The following is a 21684-nucleotide window of genomic DNA, read 5'->3' on the forward strand; positions in this document are numbered from 1 at the left end:
ACAATCTGATTGGCTCAGATAGGCGACGGACAATCTGATTGGCTCAGATAGGCGACGGACAATCTGATTGGCTCAGATAGGCGACGGACAATCTGATTGGCTCAGATAGGCGACGGACAATCTGATTGGCTCAGATAGGCGACGGACAATCTGATTGGCTCAGATAGGCGACGGACAATCTGATTGGCTCAGATAGGCGACGGACAATCTGATTGGCTCAGATAGGCGACGGACAATCTGATTGGCTCAGATAGGCGACGGACAATCTGATTGGCTCAGATAGGCGACGGACAATCTGATTGGCTCAGATAGGCGACGGACAATCTGATTGGCTCAGATAGGCGACGGACAATCTGATTGGCTCAGATAGGCGACGGACAATCTGATTGGCTCAGATAGGCGACGGACAATCTGATTGGCTCAGATAGGCGACGGACAATCTGATTGGCTCAGATAGGCGACGGACAATCTGATTGGCTCAGATAGGCGACGGACAATCTGATTGGCTCAGATAGGCGACGGACAATCTGATTGGCTCAGATAGGCGACGGACAATCTGATTGGCTCAGATAGGCGACGGACAATCTGATTGGCTCAGATAGGCGACGGACAATCTGATTGGCTCAGATAGGCGACGGACAATCTGATTGGCTCAGATAGGCGACGGACAATCTGATTGGCTCAGATAGGCGACGGACAATCTGATTGGCTCAGATAGGCGACGGACAATCTGATTGGCTCAGATAGGCGACGGACAATCTGATTGGCTCAGATAGGCGACGGACAATCTGATTGGCTCAGATAGGCGACGGACAATCTGATTGGCTCAGATAGGCGACGGACAATCTGATTGGCTCAGATAGGCGACGGACAATCTGATTGGCTCAGATAGGCGACGGACAATCTGATTGGCTCAGATAGGCGACGGACAATCTGATTGGCTCAGATAGGCGACGGACAATCTGATTGGCTCAGATAGGCGACGGACAATCTGATTGGCTCAGATAGGCGACGGACAATCTGATTGGCTCAGATAGGCGACGGACAATCTGATTGGCTCAGATAGGCGACGGACAATCTGATTGGCTCAGATAGGCGACGGACAATCTGATTGGTTCAGATAGGCGACGGACAATCTGATTGGTTCAGATAGGCGACGGACAATCTGATTGGTTCAGATAGGCGACGGACAATCTGATTGGTTCAGATAGGCGACGGACAATCTGATTGGTTCAGATAGGCGACGGACAATCTGATTGGCTCAGATAGGCGACGGACAATCTGATTGGCTCAGATAGGCGACGGACAATCTGATTGGCTCAGATAGGCGACGGACAATCTGATTGGCTCAGATAGGCGACGGACGATCTGATTGGCTCAGATAGGCGACGGACGATCTGATTGGTTCAGATAGGCGACGGACGATCTGATTGGTTCAGATAGGCGACGGACAATCTGATTGGCTCAGATAGGCGACGGACGATCTGATTGGCTCAGATAGGCGACGGACGATCTGATTGGTTCAGATAGGCGACGGACGATCTGATTGGTTCAGATAGGCGACGGACGATCTGATTGGTTCAGATAGGCGACGGACAATCTGATTGGTTCAGATAGGCGACGGACAATCTGATTGGCAGATTGTCCGTCGCCTATCTGAGCCAATCAGATTGTCCGTCGCCTATCTGAGCCAATCAGATTGTCCGTCGCCTATCTGAGCCAATCAGATTGTCCGTCGCCTATCTGAGCCAATCAGATTGTCCGTCGCCTATCTGAGCCAATCAGATTGTCCGTCGCCTATCTGAGCCAATCAGATTGTCCGTCGCCTATCTGAGCCAATCAGATTGTCCGTCGCCTATCTGAGCCAATCAGATTGTCCGTCGCCTATCTGAGCCAATCAGATTGTCCGTCGCCTATCTGAGCCAATCAGATTGTCCGTCGCCTATCTGAGCCAATCAGATTGTCCGTCGCCTATCTGAGCCAATCAGATTGTCCGTCGCCTATCTGAGCCAATCAGATTGTCCGTCGCCTATCTGAGCCAATCAGATTGTCCGTCGCCTATCTGAGCCAATCAGATTGTCCGTCGCCTATCTGAGCCAATCAGATTGTCCGTCGCCTATCTGAGCCAATCAGATTGTCCGTCGCCTATCTGAGCCAATCAGATTGTCCGTCGCCTATCTGAGCCAATCAGATTGTCCGTCGCCTATCTGAGCCAATCAGCTTGTCCGTCGCCTATCTGAGCCAATCAGATTGTCCGTCGCCTATCTGAGCCAATCAGATTGTCCGTCGCCTATCTGAGCCAATCAGATTGTCCGTCGCCTATCTGAGCCAATCAGATTGTCCGTCGCCTATCTGAGCCAATCAGATTGTCCGTCGCCTATCTGAGCCAATCAGATTGTCCGTCGCCTATCTGAGCCAATCAGATTGTCCGTCGCCTATCTGAGCCAATCAGATTGTCCGTCGCCTATCTGAGCCAATCAGATTGTCCGTCGCCTATCTGAGCCAATCAGATTGTCCGTCGCCTATCTGAGCCAATCAGATTGTCCGTCGCCTATCTGAGCCAATCAGATTGTCCGTCGCCTATCTGAGCCAATCAGATTGTCCGTCGCCTATCTGAGCCAATCAGATTGTCCGTCGCCTATCTGAGCCAATCAGATTGTCCGTCGCCTATCTGAGCCAATCAGATTGTCCGTCGCCTATCTGAGCCAATCAGATTGTCCGTCGCCTATCTGAGCCAATCAGATTGTCCGTCGCCTATCTGAGCCAATCAGATTGTCCGTCGCCTATCTGAGCCAATCAGATTGTCCGTCGCCTATCTGAGCCAATCAGATTGTCCGTCGCCTATCTGAACCAATCAGATTGTCCGTCGCCTATCTGAACCAATCAGATTGTCCGTCGCCTATCTGAACCAATCAGATTGTCCGTCGCCTATCTGAACCAATCAGATTGTCCGTCGCCTATCTGAACCAATCAGATTGTCCGTCGCCTATCTGAACCAATCAGATTGTCCGTCGCCTATCTGAACCAATCAGATTGTCCGTCGCCTATCTGAACCAATCAGATTGTCCGTCGCCTATCTGAACCAATCAGATCGTCCGTCGTCTATCTGAACCAATCAGATTGTTTTTCTTACACAAAAAATTATTCCGTTTTCAAAACACTTTTGTGCAAGAAATGCTCCCATAAGCCTGTGTTTAGTGCCTACAGAGGTCTTCTTTTTGCCACTGGTACAGGAGAGTACGGGTCCCACCTTGCCACAGCCAGGCACCTCCACGCTATCGACGGGCCGCGGAATCTCGATGGAGCGCACGTTGCCGTACTTGCAACACTCCTCCCGGATGTCCTCCAGGATCTCCTCGTAGTCCTCGTCGTCCACCAGCTCCTCGGGCATGACCATGTTGAGGAGGCACAGCACCTCCGTGGGCATGCCGGAGCTCTGCAGCCGCTGCAGCCCTGGAACCTGCAGCGTCACCGGCGTCTCGATGATGGCCGTCTGTCCCGGGGGGCGACAAGAGTGTCAGATACCCCCTGATCGTCCAATCGTCTCGAGTAACAGCGAGAAATTTACATGGACCCAAATAAACCCAAGAAATAGGGGCATTAAGCTTCCTGGGAGGCACCCAGGAACCAAGTTGGGTTTAGGACATCAGAAAGGCGGCAGCCGAGGGCAAATACTCACAGCGTTGGCATTCTTAGCCCCCACGCTTGCCCGCTGGACGATGAGCTTCTTGTCTCCGAGCTGCATGCCATTGAGTCCAGCCACGGCCTGCGGGATGCATCCCACACAAGCGTCAGCAATTCCATCCGGAAGCCCCGAGTCACCCCAGACCTTCCAGCTGCTGCCCCACCTCACGCACCTGGTCAGTGGCACTGATGTCCACGTATTCACAGAAAGCATAACCCTTAGACAGTGACGTGGCACTGTCCTTCACAAGGTTGAAGGCCTTAAGAGGTCCGAACGACGTCAAGAGTTCCTTCACCTGGGCAAGAGGAGGAGACGCGGGGGGGCGATTAGCCCGACAGTCCAGGCACGGCGCCTCGCTAGAAATGCTAATCTTAACTGTGGGAGAAGCAGCATGTTAAACTTTGCAAAACGACATGAGGAAACAGTGAAGACATCAGGAAAATGGCTTTATGACAAGTGGCTCGACATTACGGTGCAACACTAGAGCTCAAAGCCCCCTGTGCCCTTTCTGCATGACTTACTTACTGGGAGCGTACAAAAGTAACTATTTTGATTCTTGTCAATGAATGATAACACAGATTCCCCCCCCCCATCCTACAGCATATACAACACAACTGAATTCCTAATCAAGTTCTCTGATAATTCCAACTACGAATTTTGAAATATGGACCGAGTTGCATCTGATTTTAAGGGCCACAATAATTAAGCTAGATGGTATATAAAAAAAAAACTAAATAAAAACAGCTAATTATATGTTAAGTGTTCCATGTATACAATGTGGAGGGGGGGGGGCGACTCGGCAGAACACAAACCCAGCCGAATCACTGACTTCCTGTTCTTAAAACCAAGAACCACATTGGTGCAGTTAATTAGAGGGACAAAGCCTACAGGAGATAAACTCACAGGTAAAGCTAAGAGCCGCCACAGGGTCCTGCTAAAGGGGCCACGGCTTGAAGCCAAACAGGACGAAATAGCTCTGCTAACATCATTCCTCACTTATTCTACAGGAATCTACTGTAAAGCCGCATTAACCACTGACTTCAGAAAGGAGTCACCTGGGACACTGGCAGCCACAAGAGGGCGCTACCTCCTACCTTCTCTTAGGGGCAAAAAAAAAAAAAAATCAAATTTATACCCTGTGATCAGCATAATAAGTCTCTCCCCAGCCTTCAACCCCCAAAAAAAGGACCCCATATGCTTAAGAGCACTCCAGGACAGAGCCCCCCCACAGGGGCAGGCCGTCGACAGGGAGGATATCCGTGCGAGGGACGGAATGTCTTACTTGCCTTGTGTTACATGTTGGCATGGCAGCAGTAGGTCAGTACTACTGAACAAATTATGAGCGAAGACTTAACGATCTTACAGGCCCCTAGCTGGGGACAAAGTGGGGAACAAAAATGAAAGAGCTGTAAGTATCAAAGCGGTAGCAGGGACTGCAAAAAAAATGTAAACACCAGGATACAAGCAGCGGTTTCCATTTCACCTGTCTATGGCACATTTACTGGCTTTGACGTGAAATACATTAACAGTTCTGCTGGATTCAAACTCTCTCCCCCCAGTGCTGCTTTGGTACAGCCTTCCTCTTGACTTGGATTACATGTGACTCACACTGGATAAGAAAGATTACGATGACAATCCGAAAAGGAGGAAAAAAATCAAAGAAAAACAAACTGACTGCACTTCTCACTTACCTTTCACTGAAACCGCGATCACTATCTTGTGGGCTGAGTCTTGCCATTTTTAACAGTTTAGGCTAAAGTGAGTGGGACACCGGAGCTCAAAATGTTACAATGCAGGGGTGGACGCAAAACGTTTTGCGATTAACTTTTGCAAAATAAATAGGTAAACTATTAAATGCCTGTATGGATTATGTCTATAATGGGCCGATTTCAGTGGGGTGGCGATATAGGAAGAAAAAAAAAAAATCATAAAAGATGCTAATGAGAAGTAGAAAATGTCTAAAATGTGACCCTTTCAACACTTTCAGAGTAAGACGACCTCATCTGTGCATGTTGTTATGGTAATATTATCCATCACTGACGTCATAACAGAATAGGGCATGGGGCACGATGTGAAAACTCCAGTGAAGCTGATAATCGTTCACCGGGAAAAAGGTCCGAAGTATTTTCTGCCTTTCGAGCGACACAGCAATGTAGGGAACGATTCTTCCGCAGCTCCCCATCGCTGTTAACGGGATGTGAAGTCATCGTTCTCAGTGTGCGGACATGGACGTGAGACACGGCACGTCTGCGAATACTGAAGCGTTTGGGGACTTGGTCGATCTCCCCCACATTTCAAGCACAGTCTATGGTAGTGTTTCCCAGCCCAGTCCTCGGGGGTACCCCCCCGGTCAGTCCACGTTTTTGCTTCCTCTCAGCACACCTGTACCAGGTATTCGGTGTTCCTGATTGGCTGGGAGCTAGGAGGGAGCGAAAATGTGGACAGTCGGCGGTTCCCCGAGGACTGGGATTGGGCAAACACAGGTGTACGGCAATGTGGAGGTATTCGTCAGTTAGGTGACGCGCAGATGACTCGATTTTAAATTTTCATGCAGCAAAACGACGCGGCTGATTCATCCGACTAACACTCAGCAATTAACCCGATATACAAATATTCCAGGGTACCCAGCAACAGGCAGCACAGGGACTGGCTACGTGACTGGTTTGGCAAGCCGCCAGCTGTAAGGCACGTTTCCCAAAGCCTTTGTTGCTAATAAGGTTATTTGCTAACAACATTAGATAACAACTGAATGGTTCCAACTATGCAAGTCGATAACATGAGGTTTTGGGAAACGTACCTTTTACATTAGCGGGGTCTCAATATCTTCATAATTTACAGCTGGATAAACAATGAGCGTAATGTAACTGTCAACTCATTACCTACATGTCTAATAAATGTTTAATAAATCCCATGAATATCTTTAAAAAAAAAAAAAAAAAACCTCAAATGTGCGGCTATTTTCAGCAGCTAGCTTTAAACATGATGCTGACATTTGACCCCCCAGTATCTTGTAATGAATTTTAAGCGGTGAGGTAACTTTGACAGGCTTTCTTTTCCTACTAATCAGTTACACAGAGACGAGTGTTTATTTTATGTATGTATGTGCGTGCGCGTGCGTGCGTGCGTGCGTGTGCGTGTGTGTGCATGCCTGCTTGAGTTCCACGTGCAGCAGTGGGACAGAAACACAGGAGGGTTGTGGGTCGGCTCCCCGGCGACAGAGACTGAGGGCGGGGTACCTGATCGTCACTGAGATAGTTGGGCAGGCCTCCGACAAAGAGCTTGTGTGGCGAGTCTGGAACCACGGTGGAGACGACCCCTGCAGACAGAGCGGCACGGCGCCCAAAGCCGGCCGATCACAGCAAACCGTCAACATGCCGGATAATGACCACGAGCAAACGGCGCGAGTGAAATAAGCCAACTTCAAATCAGTATGACGTCGTTATCTCCTATATAATATCAGATAAATGTAACTCCAGCAAAAAAATACCTAAATACTGGGGCAGTTTGACGACTGTTTTTTGTCTCTCCCATCTTGCTCTCCATGGGAGATGCTGACACATGCAGCACCAGTCAAAAGTATGGACACACCTGCTCTTAATGCATTTGTCTCTATTTTAGCTGTTATTCACCTTATAGTAAAAGGCCTTTGGGCATGGAAGTTATGCATATGAAGTACTGCAAAGACAAAATTTTTGTCTCTTCAAAATAGGAGCCATTGGCTTCGATGACAGCATTGCGGACTCAACCAGCTAACATATGTACCCACCTGGACCGTTTCTCCAACAGTCCTCGAGTTTCCACAAGTTCTGCGCGCAAGCTGGCTACCTTACTCTTACTCTCATCCAACTGATCCCAAACCAGCTCTATAGAGTTTAGGTTGGGGGGCTGTGGGGACCATCTCTTTCCTAGTTCACAAGGTAATAAGCTACTTGCATAACCTTCAAGGTGGGCTTTGGGTCATTATCTTGCTGAAAAACAAGTCATTTTCAGTAGGTGTGTCCAGAATTTTTAACTAGAATAGGAGCCAGCAACCCTAGAACAATTTGGGGGTTAGGGTCCTTGCTCAAGGGCCCAGTGGTGAAATCACTCTGCCAACCCTGCCAACCAGCAACCTTCTTTTCATGGGCAAACATCACAGAGCCACACAACACCCCTATGTTAACAGTAAGAAGTGAGTGACTGAGCTGTGTGTGTGTGTGTGTGGCTCAGCTGGTTAGGATGCCAGCGTTATCATCAGAAGATCACTGGTTCACATCACTGGTGATCACACCACTGGGCCGGCGAGTTTGCTCTAGGGACAGGCTGACCCTGATTTCTCAAAAAAAAAAAAAAAAAAAAAAAACATTCTTCACTTTGGATAAAACTGTCTGCTAAATATTTACAACATTAAGTAAATAAAAGTGAAAGTCTCCCTCTTTATATGACAAGACATCCGCAGCTTGCGAAGGACAGTCAGTCCGTAACGAGTACAAAAAACTGGCCTTGCCGATCGGCTCTTCAAAGGTAAATAAAGATTAAGGTTATGACGGCGACAAGCAAAACGGACCTGGTACGTGGAAGGCGGGCTGCTCTGAGATGCCAGGCAGGGGGCGATAGTCGTGGGGCCGCCTGATTTTTAACGACTGACCCTGGAAAATGATGCCGTCGAAGGCCATTGCCTGCGTGGTCTCATCCACGGACCGAAACTAGGGCAGAACGAAGAACGTCGTTAATCAGGGAAGGCTGCGGTCTCCGCCTGGACACAGCAGCCATTAGGCAGGAAAGACTCTTACTTCAAGGAAGGCAAAGTTCTTGTCCTGGTTTATCTGAACAGCGAGGACGGGATTGGTGGGACCTTGACATAAGCCAGCCAATCGCATCTGGGTATTGAAGAAATCCGCCATGGCCTCCTAAAAAGACAGGCAGACACACTGAATGAAGACAGGCAGACGTCTGAAGACATCAAAACAGGCAAACGAGAAAAAAAATGACTGACAAGTCTAGTACATTTATCTATTTATTTTGCGGACACTTTCATCCAAAGCAACATACATTTCATTGAAGAAGCAGGACCAGACAGTTCCTAGAGCAAATAGTGCTTAAGGGCTGCGCTCGGGGGCCCAATGGTGAAATCACTCTGCTGCCCAAGGGATTTGAACCAACAACCTTCTTGTGACCGGCTCAGTGTCCTAACTCACTGAGCTACACATGACACCAGTATGCATGACAGAAGGCAACGCGGGACTTTGCCTGGACTCACCTCCGTCAGGCCGAAGGGGATGTTGCCGACATAAAGCCGCCTGGCCTGCCGGGTCATCTGGCTGCCGACCATCGGCACCTGGGTGGGCGTCACTGCCACGCCGCTGGTGGTGGATGTTGCCAGTAAAGCTATCGTGGGGATCTGCCCTGCAGCTGTGGGGAGGAGAAAGGGCTTCAAGACCCCAACCAGGGACGGCCAGAACATCCGGATCGTCGCCTTCATTTGCTTCTAACCCCTAGGTTTAAGCTCTCTTCACACTGTCTGAAATCATCCCAAGTGTTATTCCCTCTTTGACCAGCAGGGGGGAGGAGGGCACTCCAGAATAAATGCTTTCATTGCAACCAATATACCATAACCTTGCAATACTGAACTAGCACACATGGAAGCGTCGCATCCAAACCTTGCATTGCCTTGTACTGCATGGGGGTGATGTGCTCGAATCCCGGAGGGGGAACATCCCAGTACTTGTATGTCCTTTTCTTACGGCTTCTCCGAGGAGAGTAGCTGCCCAAACACAAAACAGAAGGTTGTTTTCCCCAAACAATACAGTGTAAACACTCAGAATCTGGCAAAAACAAACAGATGGCAGAATGTTTACATTTAACTTTGGATCGCAGGCAGTTTAAGGTCATGAGGGTGTGACCATGCGCCACTTTTTAGGCTGGCTTTGAGGTCCCATCGCTATGGCGGGGGCTACTTATAAACGCCAGTTAAAATTTAATATGGGTACAGTCCCCCTTCCCACCACGAAGAAACCAATTGGTTGATTGTGAAAGAAACTTGTTAAGAGGCCTCAAACCATGCTAGATATCAGCTTCAGTGCCTGTAACCGGGACCGTGAGGGGGGGTACCTGTGCTTCTTGTGCTCGCGTGAGCTGCTCCGTCGGTCACGACCCTTGCGGTCGCGGCTGCTGCTGCGCTTCTCGTGACTCCGCCCCCTGGAGTCCTTGCTCCAGCGGCGGTGCTTCTCGCCACGGCTCAGAGACCGGCTGCGGCTACGCTTCTTGTGTCGCTCCTTCTCCCGCTCTGGGGGACGACACCGTGGTACCAGTGAGACGGTGGGCGGAGCGACATGACTGCCCCCCTACCATCCATTTCGATAAATCCAAGATGTGTAACTCAGAGGGATTATGAATGTGTGTCCGGATGGTTGTGGGTTTGAAGCCCATGAGTCACAGAGTAATCATATTACCAACTTCCCTGGGGTGCTGGATGCTGACTGACCCAGCGCTATGCCTTAAAAGTCACTTACGGAGACCAAGATGTGGTACGGGGTCTAACTCCCCAGTTTCCTCACCAGAATGAAGCACCTCCATTCAATTCACATATTCAATCACACCCTCCTGAAACAAACACACCCATCTCTCAATGGCTAATAATTTCAAGGGCACAAGGACATCCCCTTGAATGTCAGTCTGTTGTGAAACAATAAAAACATAACCAGACTAATTAATGATATAGGAGCACAGTGGTGAGTACAGTTGCCTCACGCCTCCGAGTCTGGAGGCCTGAATTTTGCCTCTGCTCTCTGTATGGGGAATTTGCCTGGAATAGGCTCCAGGGGAGCCTGACTAAGATAACTGGTTGGACGATGGATGGGTAATTAATATCGTTTCAATCTGACAGACAGCACTTTATTAAACTAGCAATAAAATATCACCTTTCTATCCCAGCAGGTCCTTCATATAGAAGCTTAAATAAATCCCTGAAGGTGCAGTTTTCAGTGAAGCATTTAAACGCAGGTGCTGCTCGAGGAATCAGCTTCATGCATCAGTTATAACAGCGTTACGGTAATGCACCGCTGCAAAAGTACAGACACGGAGCGGCCAATGCATCTTACGTAAATCGGTAATAACCAATTACCGCAATCGCAGGCATAGTCAGAGCGCAGATATGAATGACTGGAACTGCTAGTTTATCAAACACGGCGGCACTTAGTGCTCGTCTAGCCGAATCAGGTCGTTTCGAATGACATTTTAGTGATTTAGTGATAAGGAGCTGATATGACAAGATTGCCATTTGATAGGTACATAAATCAATCCTACTTTCGACTCCGTTGTAACGCATGTTGTATATTTCAGTTGCGTTAGTATGGCTTAAGTTTATTCAGTTTACTGGATTCTCTGCACTTTAATGAAGTTATATGTGTATTGTTATATAACTGTACATCATTGTTAGTTACTGCTATCCGCTGTAAAGGTAGATACAGGTGCAAGACTTTGCAATAACGACCTAAAAGCAGTTGTTATGATTCCAGGGAACGCGGCTGATTTTTAGAGTCTATACATCATGAAGAAACGGCGATCGTGTGAGAAAGACTTATTCTGTACGGATGACAGGGCCAGCATTTCGGACCCAAGGGAAAGGCTATTGTGCATCGGAAAGAGACAAAATCATATCATTATATAGAAAACTCGTCGTAGTATTTAAAAACCAAGTAACTAACACTGTTATTAAGTGCGGACTTTAAATCAAGTGGTCGCGGTCGTTTTTATTTGCATAAAACTTTAAACGTGATCTTGAAAATATAACGCTTGCAACAAACATCCATGCATAGTGTGTTACTGCGAATGAAAATACGCGGGTCACAATTTATGATCCAAGTGTATAATGGTAAATAATTAAATAAATAAAACCGCAGGCTTTCACATCGAGTGCACCCCAATAACGTTTCATTGAAATGTCCATGTTATGTACGCCGGGCACTGATGGATGCAGGCCTAGCGATCTCTATAACAATGCCAAGCAAAGAATGTCACTGATTTACCAAAGCGGTCAGTTTTCGGGGATCCTGCGGCAGCTGGGAGAAGAAGAATCGGGCAGGTTTCAGAATCGGCGAGCGCTCTGTAGGGAATCCACTTGCAGAGTCTCCGCAGTTTCAGCAAAATGATGGTTTATTGAACAGTAAAAATAATACAATGTAATACAGTGTAGAGAGACACACCGGGTACTGAAAGGCAGCTCAGATACCAATTGAAGACAGTTCTTCACCCCCCTTTATACCCCAAAAAGCCCTCCCCACCAAGGTGTTGTGTGTAGGTGTTGTGAGTGAATTTACATATAAAGAGTGACCCCCTGGAGTGTGAGGATCCTGAGACAGGGACGGGACAGGACAGGGTGGGGACTTTTATGATCATTGTAATTAAATTCTTATCGCCTTATCTTATCCTTATCACCCTAGTGGTGCCGACTGGAACCCCCATTCTCTCCCTGGCTTCCCCCATGATCATAAATTCCTATTATTGTCTGTATTCAAATGATCAACCAAGAACCTTGGGGCATCTTTACTACTTTTCCTTACATAATCCCCCCTTAAACCTTGAGCCTCAGTGCAAGAGCAGTGAGAGGTTTACCCAGAGCACAGTACGAGCATCATACTGATCAGTGGTCAACATACAAGGGGTGGATAGGGGAGGTCGTAGCGGTGTGGTTGTCTGTCTCCATAACCTACACCCTACTTTGTGTCATGCACACTTTCCTCTCCACATATCCAAGGTCCCTTTTCCGCTGTTCCCTTAGGAATCTGAGATAGCCCATCAAGGCCACACCCACCAGCAGCACCACGACACCTGCAGTGATCACTGCTTTGAACAGTACATCCCAGTACATGTCCTGGTAGTTCTCATTCAGCGTCGACATTCCACTGATATAGTTACTGACCTGCTCTGTCAGTTCCTTCTCACGCTCATGCATTTTAAGCAGCTGAACCTCCAGTTGCTGCTCAACCTCTTGGAGGTCTTGAATCCTGTTTGTTTCAGGCAAAGGTTCAGGCTGGAGGAATTCTGCATAAGGGTCGTCTAAGTAAAGGTCAATCCTATTCTTGGTATAGTACAATTTTCTGCCTCCAATGTTCATTGGGTAGATCACCTGAATGCAGAAAGCATTGCTCGGTGTTCTGCACTGTAAATTGGTTGTGGTTAAACTGTTGTTAATTGCATTAATGCAATAGGTGTTGTTACCAATGAACCTGATGTCCACATACTGTGGCTTCACCATTTCTGTGGAGATCACACAGTGTGCATCAATACTGCTCGGTGTTCTGCACTGTAAATTGGTTGTGGTTAAACTGTTGTTAATTGCATTAATGCAATAGGTGTTGTTACCAATGAACCTGATGTCCACATACTGTGGCTTCACCATTTCTGTGGAGATCACACAGTGTGCATCAATACTGTTCATCCACCCACAACCTAGACCTGGATCACCTGAGCACATTATTATATACCTACCAATATTGCAACCCTCTAAACTTTCTATTGCTAACATTGCTATTCCATCCTGTACTGTCATCCCATGGTCTCTATGTACTTTAGTCAAAGTGTGGTCGTGTAGTTTACCCATGTTGATCATGTTATAAGTTTTACGGTACACATCCTTGTCATGGTAGATGGGTATAGCCATAGCAAATGCTGTTGTCTGGGTTGTGTGGTTGTACGATAATACTTCTGAAATAGCATTCCTGACTACAGGTAGTTTGCATTACATTGTTTATATATGTGTAGGGTGTAGGAACAGTGATTATTCCGTTGACTGGCATGGGCCACATCCTGGGACACCGTTCCTCGCCCCTTTGTTCCTGATTAATTCCCCACCCCAGCTTACAATTACATTTAAAGTTCCCAATTGTATTGATGCAAATTTGGTTGAGACCACAAGGTGGCTTACTTCCTCTGCACTCATCAATGTCCTCACAACTACTAACTCCATTTCCCATGAGTCCTGCAGAGCGGTGGTATTGGTCTTGTCCAAGTGAAGTCTTCGAACATGTGAAATTTTCATGGCATGTCACGTTGTAGTCATTGAACCGAAGGTATGCTGTCTGTTGTCATGTACCATACATCTGCTTGCTGTGTCGCTGCAGTCCGCAAGTGCAAAGCATGTCATGAGTAGGAAGGACCAGATGAACCCCCCTTGATCGTTTCTCCTCTGTGTCATGGCTTGATGCGATGGAAACCTGAAAAACATCAAGTGCAGCATTTATTCTTATGTCAGGTTAACATCTTGGATTTTTATGCAATTTGCATTGGTCAGCATGGAACCATCTGTATACTGGTTCTTTCCTCCCTTTCAGTCTAAGCTTGAGATTGCCCTCCCCACAGGTGTCCACAATTTCATGTGGTCCTGTCCAATTTGCATCCCAAGGCCCTTTCTGGAGGTAATTTTTGACCAATACCTGCTCCCCTATTTCAAATTTGTGGATGCTGGGTTTTACAGCATCATCCCATCGTTTCTTGTTTCCCTGGTGGGCTACTCCCATGTTGTGCGCGGCAAACAGTAGTTTGTCTTCCAGAGTCCTCTGGACATTTTTCAGAAACTGGTCATGTTGCACTCGATCTAGAATTGGTTTCGGCACATCTCCCATGTTGGGATGCAACAAGGGCATCTTCCTGCCTGTCATCAGTTCATGAGGGCTAATGCCAGTACTCTTACTGCTGGTGGCCCTTATGGCCATTAGGATTCCTGGTAAGTGACGACACCAGTCCTGCCCAGCATCTAGGACAGCCTTTTTCAAGGCTGTCTTCAGAGTCCTGTTCATTCTCTCCACCACTCCAGATGACTGAGGGTGGTAGGGTATGTGCCACTTTTGTATGATTCCCAGAATTTCACAAAGATCTTTTATAATTTGGCCTATGAAGTGTGTGCCTCGGTCACTTTCCAATCTGTGTGGAAATCCCCATCTTGAAAATACCTGTTCCCATAATACTCGGGCCGTGGCTGCAGCTGTGCATTTCTTGATTGGGAATGCCTCAACCCATTTGCTAAAAGTATCTACAACAACTAGCAGGTAGTGGTACCCCCCTTTGGCAGGTGGCAACGGTCCCATATAATCAATTTGAAGGTTTACCCATGGTCCTTCAACTACCAAGGGCTATCCCAACAAGGCCTTACGCTTATATGGGCTGGGGTCCATCTGTGCACAGATTATGCATCGATCACAAACTTCCTCTATAGTTTGCCTGATCCCTGGCCACCAGTGGGAACCCTGCACCATTTCTAACACTTTCCTTGCAGCTGCGTGCCCACTGACCTTATGCATATATTCCACAATCTGCTTTCTCAGGGAACTGGGGGTAACCCATCGTTCAGTTGGCTTGCTGTGGATGAGAAGCCCCTCTCTATTGGCTAGGCACTCTCGTTCTTTTTCATAGGCTGGAGGCAAAACAGTTCCTTCAATCAATGCTTTTTGCACTACTTCAATTTCAAGTTCCTTTTTCTGCAATGTGACTAAGTCTACAGGAGTCCCTGGCTTAGCAACTGCAGCCATCTTAGTAAGTGGCTCCTCTGCACAGGGGTCCCCATGTTTAGCAGCCTTCTTTGCTAATTGATCAACATAATTGTTGTTGTCTCCCTGGGGAGTTTTCCCTGGAGCCTGATGGGCCTTCACCTTTGTAATGCAAATTCTATCTGGTTCCTGAGCAGCTATCTCCCAAATCTGTTGCAGGCTATTGTGATGCACTATTGGCTTTCCATCTGCAGTGCAGAACCCTCTCTGTTGCCATAATGCAAGATACTCAGTTAGAGCATGCACTACAAAAGCACTGTCTGAATGGACATGTATTGGCCCCCGATACTTTTCAACTGCTGTTAGTACAGCCGTGACCTCAGCCTTCTGCGCTGAATCACTTGGAGGGCATTTAATTAATGTCTCCTCCCCTAGTTCAGGTGCCCAAATGGCACAGCCTGTCCAGTACTGGCCATCCTCCCAGTACCTGGAACCATCAACATACAACTGTATGTCATCAGTTTTTCCAGAAAGTCTAAAAATTCCCTTTGGATTTGTGTTTCTTACTTCCCCACAGTCATGTGGCTCTCCATCGTACATGAGTGAGTTTGGTAGACAATGGGAAGGTGAATATTTCACTCTGATGGGCCGGCTGTTAATCTCAGTTAACCATCTACCAACCCTTTGTGATGATACCCCTTTGATCTGGCCTTGGAGCAGTAGCTTGATTGGTGTGTGTGGGGTTTGGAGTTCTAACTCATTGAATCCCACTATGTGCTCTGTGACCTCTAATGCCCAGTGTACTCCTAATAAATGTTTGGTACACCTGTCAAACCCTCTCTCCACTGGTGTCAGCATTCTGGAAAAGTACCCAACTGGCCTCTGTTGGTAGTGTACTTCCTGAAGCAGAACGGCTGATAACGCCTGTTCAGTAGCTGCCACCTGAATTGCAAAAGGCTTCTCACTGTCTGGGTTTCTAAGGGCGGGGGCTGTCATTAAGGCCTTTTTCAGTGTTTCAAAAGACTCTTGGTCTTTTGGGGTCCATTCTAGGTCCTCTGTCTTACTTCTCTTTCCTTTCAGATGGTCATATAATGGGGCAGCTATTTCTGCAAAACCCTCTATGAAGTCTCTGCAAAAACCTACAATGCCCAGGAATGACCTTAATGCTGTTACCGTGTGCGGCCTTGGCAACTTCTGCACCACTGCTACCTTCTGTGGGTCTGGTGTTCGACCCCCCTCAGTTATTTGGACACCAAGGAATTTCACTTCCGACACAAATAACTGGGCCTTTTTTGGGTTCAGTTTCAGCCCTGCTTTTTTCACGATGTCTAATACTTCCTCCAGAAGCTCAAAATGCTCCACCTCAGTTTCTGTCTGGATCAACAAGTCATCTACATATTGAACAACCTGCTCCGGTTTGCTCACATCCTTTAATATGTCAGCCATACATTGGTGAAACAGTGTTGGTGAGTTGTGGAAACCCTGTGGTAAAACAACCCATGTGTACTGCTTTTCTCGAAAGGTAAAAGCAAATTTATACTGGCTGTCAGGATGCACTGGAATTGACCAGAATCCATTGGACACATCCAGAGTGGAGTATATTTTTGATGTGCTTTGTAAACTAGCCATTATGTTTGGGGTCCTTGCCACCACCGCAGCCGCGGAAGGTGTTGAAGCATTTATCTGTCTGTAATCAATAGTCAGCCTCCATGAACCATCAGGCTTCCTTACAGGCCACACAGGTGAGTTGACTGTGGATACACATGTCCTTAGGACACCTTGTTCGAGCAGCGAATCAATAACACGAGCGATGTCTGTTTCTGCATCTCTAGGATATTTATACTGTCTTTGCGCTGGGGGGTCATCCCCTTGAACGTGCACTTCCATGTTTTTGACTCTCCCACAGTCATGTTTATGTCTGGCCCACACACCTTCATGTTGCTGCAATATCTCTGCTAGTTTCTGGTTGTCTGTTCTCAAAAGGTCTGGCAAGTCATATGTCAAAACACCCTTTACAGTAGCAACTGCGTGCCTGTCTGGGATGACAACATAATCTGTATCTCCCTCACCTTTCCAAAGTGTTTGGTTAGCCAGATCAACAATGTAATTGTTGTCTTTCATCACATCGGCCCCAAGAATGGAGTCCTCGTGCGTCTTTGACATCCAAACTTTCATTACAATTGGATCACTACCAATCTGTGCTTGTATGGGAACAGACTGTTTTGCTATTAGCACTCCACTACCAACCCCAATTAATTCTGTTGTTTTACCAGTGGTGGGAAAATCCAAATGAGTGAGGGTGATTGCAGCTCCTGTGTCTACTAACCATTTGTCACAGTGGCCTCTAACTGCAACTTCAACACTAGGTCTGCCAAATCTATCAGATTTCAAATCACCCACCTTTCTAATAGAGGCCAGACACCCCTATTGTTTCAAATACACATTCTCCTTGGACTTGACACTTGAGTCAGTCTGAGCATCACCCTGAGCCATCAGTTGTTTAATGTCATTTAGCAGTCTATTCATATCCTCATATGTCATAGTCGGTGCTGATGGGGTTGATTCCAGCTTATCCCTGGATCTCTCTGCTCCCTGCACTCTTGGTTTAGGCCCATATCCTGCTGAGGCGCCACCCTTTGACCAACAATCTCTCTTGAAATGTCCTACCTTACCACAGTGGTGGCAAGCATCCTTACTAGTGGTCTTACGCCTACCCTCATTGGTGACTACAGCTGATACCTTTCTCTTATGACTTGGACTGCTATGCGTTGTCTCATACCAGCTGCTAAGCAGACTTCCAATATCTGCAAAGGTCAAGTTACCTTCTTTCTGTTTCTGATTCAACGCTAGCTTTGTGGCATCATTTATCATAGAAAAATACTGCTGCATTACTAATGCCAGGAATGCGGGATCATTCCGCTGTGGTTGTGGAATTCCAGAATTTCTAGCATAACAATTAAACAGACGATTCATATAGGCCATAGGGTTTTCACCCTTCTCTGGCTTAGTGTCCTGGATCCGCCCCCAATTAGGCTGTGGATTGCCAATCAGGTTCAGCAGTGCTGTTTCTCTCTGCTGAACAGTTGCCCATTCACCATCAACAGCCATTCTGAGATTATCTGGGAGTGACTCCACTAGGTCTGCTGGTATAGTTAACTGTATTATTTGGCAGCAGTCTTGATTGTCTAGACCATTTGCCCTGGCTTGTCTCTCTAATTCAGACAAATATGGGCGAGGATCAGACGCACCATCCCATTTACCTACATTTCTGCATAAATTACCCAGCTCAGATGTAGATAGTGGAATATGCTCATGGATCTCCTGGTATTCATACTGTGCAGTGGCAGGCTGCCCGTCAACCTCAGCAGCTGCCCTTCTGCGTGTCCTGCGCTCTCTCACACGAAATGGTGCAACTTTAACTGGGGTCACATTAGCCCCCTCATCTGAAGTGTCACTATCACTATCAGAATCCACCGGCAGACTAATGCCCAAGGCTGCAACATGTTCCTTGACCCGTTCTAACTTGCTCTTTAGAACAGTATCCTCATCCCCAGCACGCTTTTTATGCACTTCTGGGTTTTTAATGCTTCTGGACCAAAGTGCCTCATAAGCATTCTGACACTTCTCCAGTTCCTTTTGGAGGAATGCATTAGCTTCCTTAGCTGCTTCCAGGCCCTGCCTAAGAGAGGCTACCAGTTGCCTCAGCTCAATGCTATTTTCTGCAGCTAACCGACGCTCTGCTCGACTAGCAGAGTTCTCCTGTTCGAGACTCACTATTCTGTCCCTCAATTCACCGATTGTACTCCTATGCTGAGTACCCTCAGACTGCGAACTTGCCAGTCTGCCCTTAATTTCTTGCTGTCCTTCCAGCAAGGCCTGTAACACGTTAGCATGCCTCTGCTTTTTCTTGGAACATTTCATGTTCCTCTCCCTGCATGCCTCCTCTAGCCACTCTAGAGGGTCTAACTTATCTGTGAGAGATCCATATGATCCCTCCTTGCAATGCTTTGCAACATATTCGATGCCCCACTCCATCATTGTAGGTTCTGAGTATAAATTTAAACTCTCACAGTATAAACTCACACAATATACCTACAGCGGTGGTTTACCTCAAGGACACAGGGTTACAATGTGGGGAACCCTGCTGGTGCTTCCTTACCAAAGCCCAGTTCCTCTACAAACACACCTCCTGTTTACCCTCTATTACTAATAAACAGGTCAAACCAGGAGAATTCTCATGCCTAAGTCTTGAATTACTCCCTATTTCCTTTATTACTTTACTGTTCGTCTCAGCGGACGCCTGATATCGCCAACCAGTTATACTCACAAGCGTGATTCTTTCTGGGTCCTTCGGTTCGCAGAAGAAGGTGGCACGTCTGGAATGTTTTCTGGTCAGTCTTCTCTCTTAGGTGAAGAAATCTTCTCTCTTCTTGAGGAAGATATCAGCCAAAAAAAAGTTCCCAGATGACTTCCAGTTGTTAGCCCCTTCTCCTGGCTGGCTCGCCAATAAGATGTAGGGAATCCACTTGCAGAGTCTCCGCAGTTTCAGCAAAATGATGGTTTATTGAACAGTAAAAATAATACAATGTAATACAGTGTAGAGAGACACACCGGGTACTGAAAGGCAGCTCAGATACCAATTGAAGACAGTTCTTCACCCCCCTTTATACCCCAAAAAGCCCTCCCCACCAAGGTGTTGTGTGTAGGTGTTGTGAGTGAATTTACATATAAAGAGTGACCCCCTGGAGTGTGAGGATCCTGAGACAGGGACGGGACAGGACAGGGTGGGGACTTTTATGATCATTGTAATTAAATTCTTATCGCCTTATCTTATCCTTATCACCCTAGTGGTGCCGACTGGAACCCCCATTCTCTCCCTGGCTTCCCCCATGATCATAAATTCCTATTATTGTCTGTATTCAAATGATCAACCAAGAACCTTGGGGCATCTTTACTACTTTTCCTTACAGCTCGGATAAAAGGCACCGATTTCCCAGCCGCGCTTTTCTTTTCGGAACCAGCAGAAGTGCCCTCCGCACCATCCTCGGCGCTAGGACACGCCGGCCACTTTATTACCCTAAAACAGGGAGCATACACCGATCTTCAAAGCCAAACTTACCTTGCCGATTTTCGCTTAACTGCTTCTCAAACTCATCGAAATCGGACATTTTTCAGTCCGTACTAAAGACGTATTGCAAAATAAGCAGAGGTCCAACAGTAGGCCTTTGAATGGGCTACAGGCTGCATTGGGTTCTGCTGCTTTTTCTTCCGAGTCGCCTGCCCCTCCTCCCCCGAAGTCATCGGCTCTTCCTCGGTTGTATCACACACAGGTTCGGAAACATTCGATGCGCATTACCGTCCCCTCCTGCACTGGAGGGTTAAGGACAACGTGATTATATCGAACCAAAATTGAAATGTGCAAGTTGACTTTCCTAGTTATACGTCTTCATTTTTATTCTGGGTTTAACAACCATGAGTTTATGACGTATTTTACATGATTAGTTGGCGACTGGACCTTATTGTTTATATCTCTTATTAAGGATCCATCCATCCATACATCAATTATCAAAACCACACACTTACAATCCGAGTCTAGTTTCATATGCTGCGCTGCTGAGCGACCCGCAGAATATTATGCATGAGTACAAGTCACAAGCCCCGTTTCCACTAACACGGGGCCGGTTCTAGCTTGGTGCCTTTTGAGACCGAGGCAAAAAGATGCAGACTCTCCCCGTCGGGGAATCGAACCCCGGTCTCCCGCGTGACAGGCGGGGATACTCACCACTATACTAACGAGGAGATGTACGCGCACTACTTTTACATCTTCAAGATAAACAGCGGATGACTACTAACATTTGCGAGTAATCAATGACTGAGCTTCATGTCATGACCATGGTGCTCAAGAGAAGAAAAAATACATAATGTACGTCCACTGATACCAGAACAACCATATAGCTTTATACTAAGACGATGATTAAACGGAAAATTCCTTTACAAAACACTGCCACAAAATCATAGTTTCGCAATATTACATCGTGCAACGGGACACAGTGTAAGTACGTGAAGTCGGTAATTAAATCAAGAAAAAAAAGTGAGAGGAAAAGAATACTTTTCTATTATCATATTTTTCTAACTGGCCAAACTGAGTCATATTTTGATTATACACACTAACAGAAAAACAGTGCAAATCTCCGGTAGTCCGTTTCACTTGCGCTCCGCTATGGGGCAGTAACAAGCAGAGCTTAAGTGTGGAAGGAAAAAAAAAACACAGGACAGCATCAATCCCAACTTCACAAACGCCGGAGATCGAGATGCTGTAAGCATGACAATTAACATCTTTATCCAAGGGAACAGCTGCAAGACACAGATGCCGCGCCTAACAAAGGTAGGATCGATTCCGAAGTTCAGGCATTTACAGACGCGGACTCTTCTGGAGTTGATTTTTTTCGGGAGATACGCATCAACTTCAAAAGTATGAACCGCATTATATCTATATCTGTTATGACGTTGTAGCTATTGATACTGATGCATCACAAA

General features: G+C 47.0%; 1 protein-coding gene and 1 non-coding gene across 2 annotated transcripts in view; both read right to left on the reverse strand.

The window, feature by feature from the left end:
• Nucleotides 1-12371: 12371 nt before the first annotated feature.
• Nucleotides 12372-21684, reverse strand: part of LOC125728567 (uncharacterized) — a 43568-nt gene continuing 34255 nt past the window's right edge. Inside the window, exon 3 of the mRNA XM_049005462.1 lies at nucleotides 12372-12706. Within this exon, the coding sequence (XP_048861419.1) occupies nucleotides 12372-12706 (335 nt within the window). The remainder of the gene's footprint in view (nucleotides 12707-21684) is intronic.
• trnad-guc (transfer RNA aspartic acid (anticodon GUC)) lies at nucleotides 20875-20946 on the reverse strand. Its single transcript has one exon. It is a non-coding gene; the product is annotated as a tRNA-Asp (tRNA).

The sequence above is a fragment of the Brienomyrus brachyistius genome, unplaced genomic scaffold (assembly GCF_023856365.1).
Source record: "Brienomyrus brachyistius isolate T26 unplaced genomic scaffold, BBRACH_0.4 scaffold326, whole genome shotgun sequence".
Taxonomy (NCBI): domain Eukaryota; kingdom Metazoa; phylum Chordata; class Actinopteri; order Osteoglossiformes; family Mormyridae; genus Brienomyrus; species Brienomyrus brachyistius.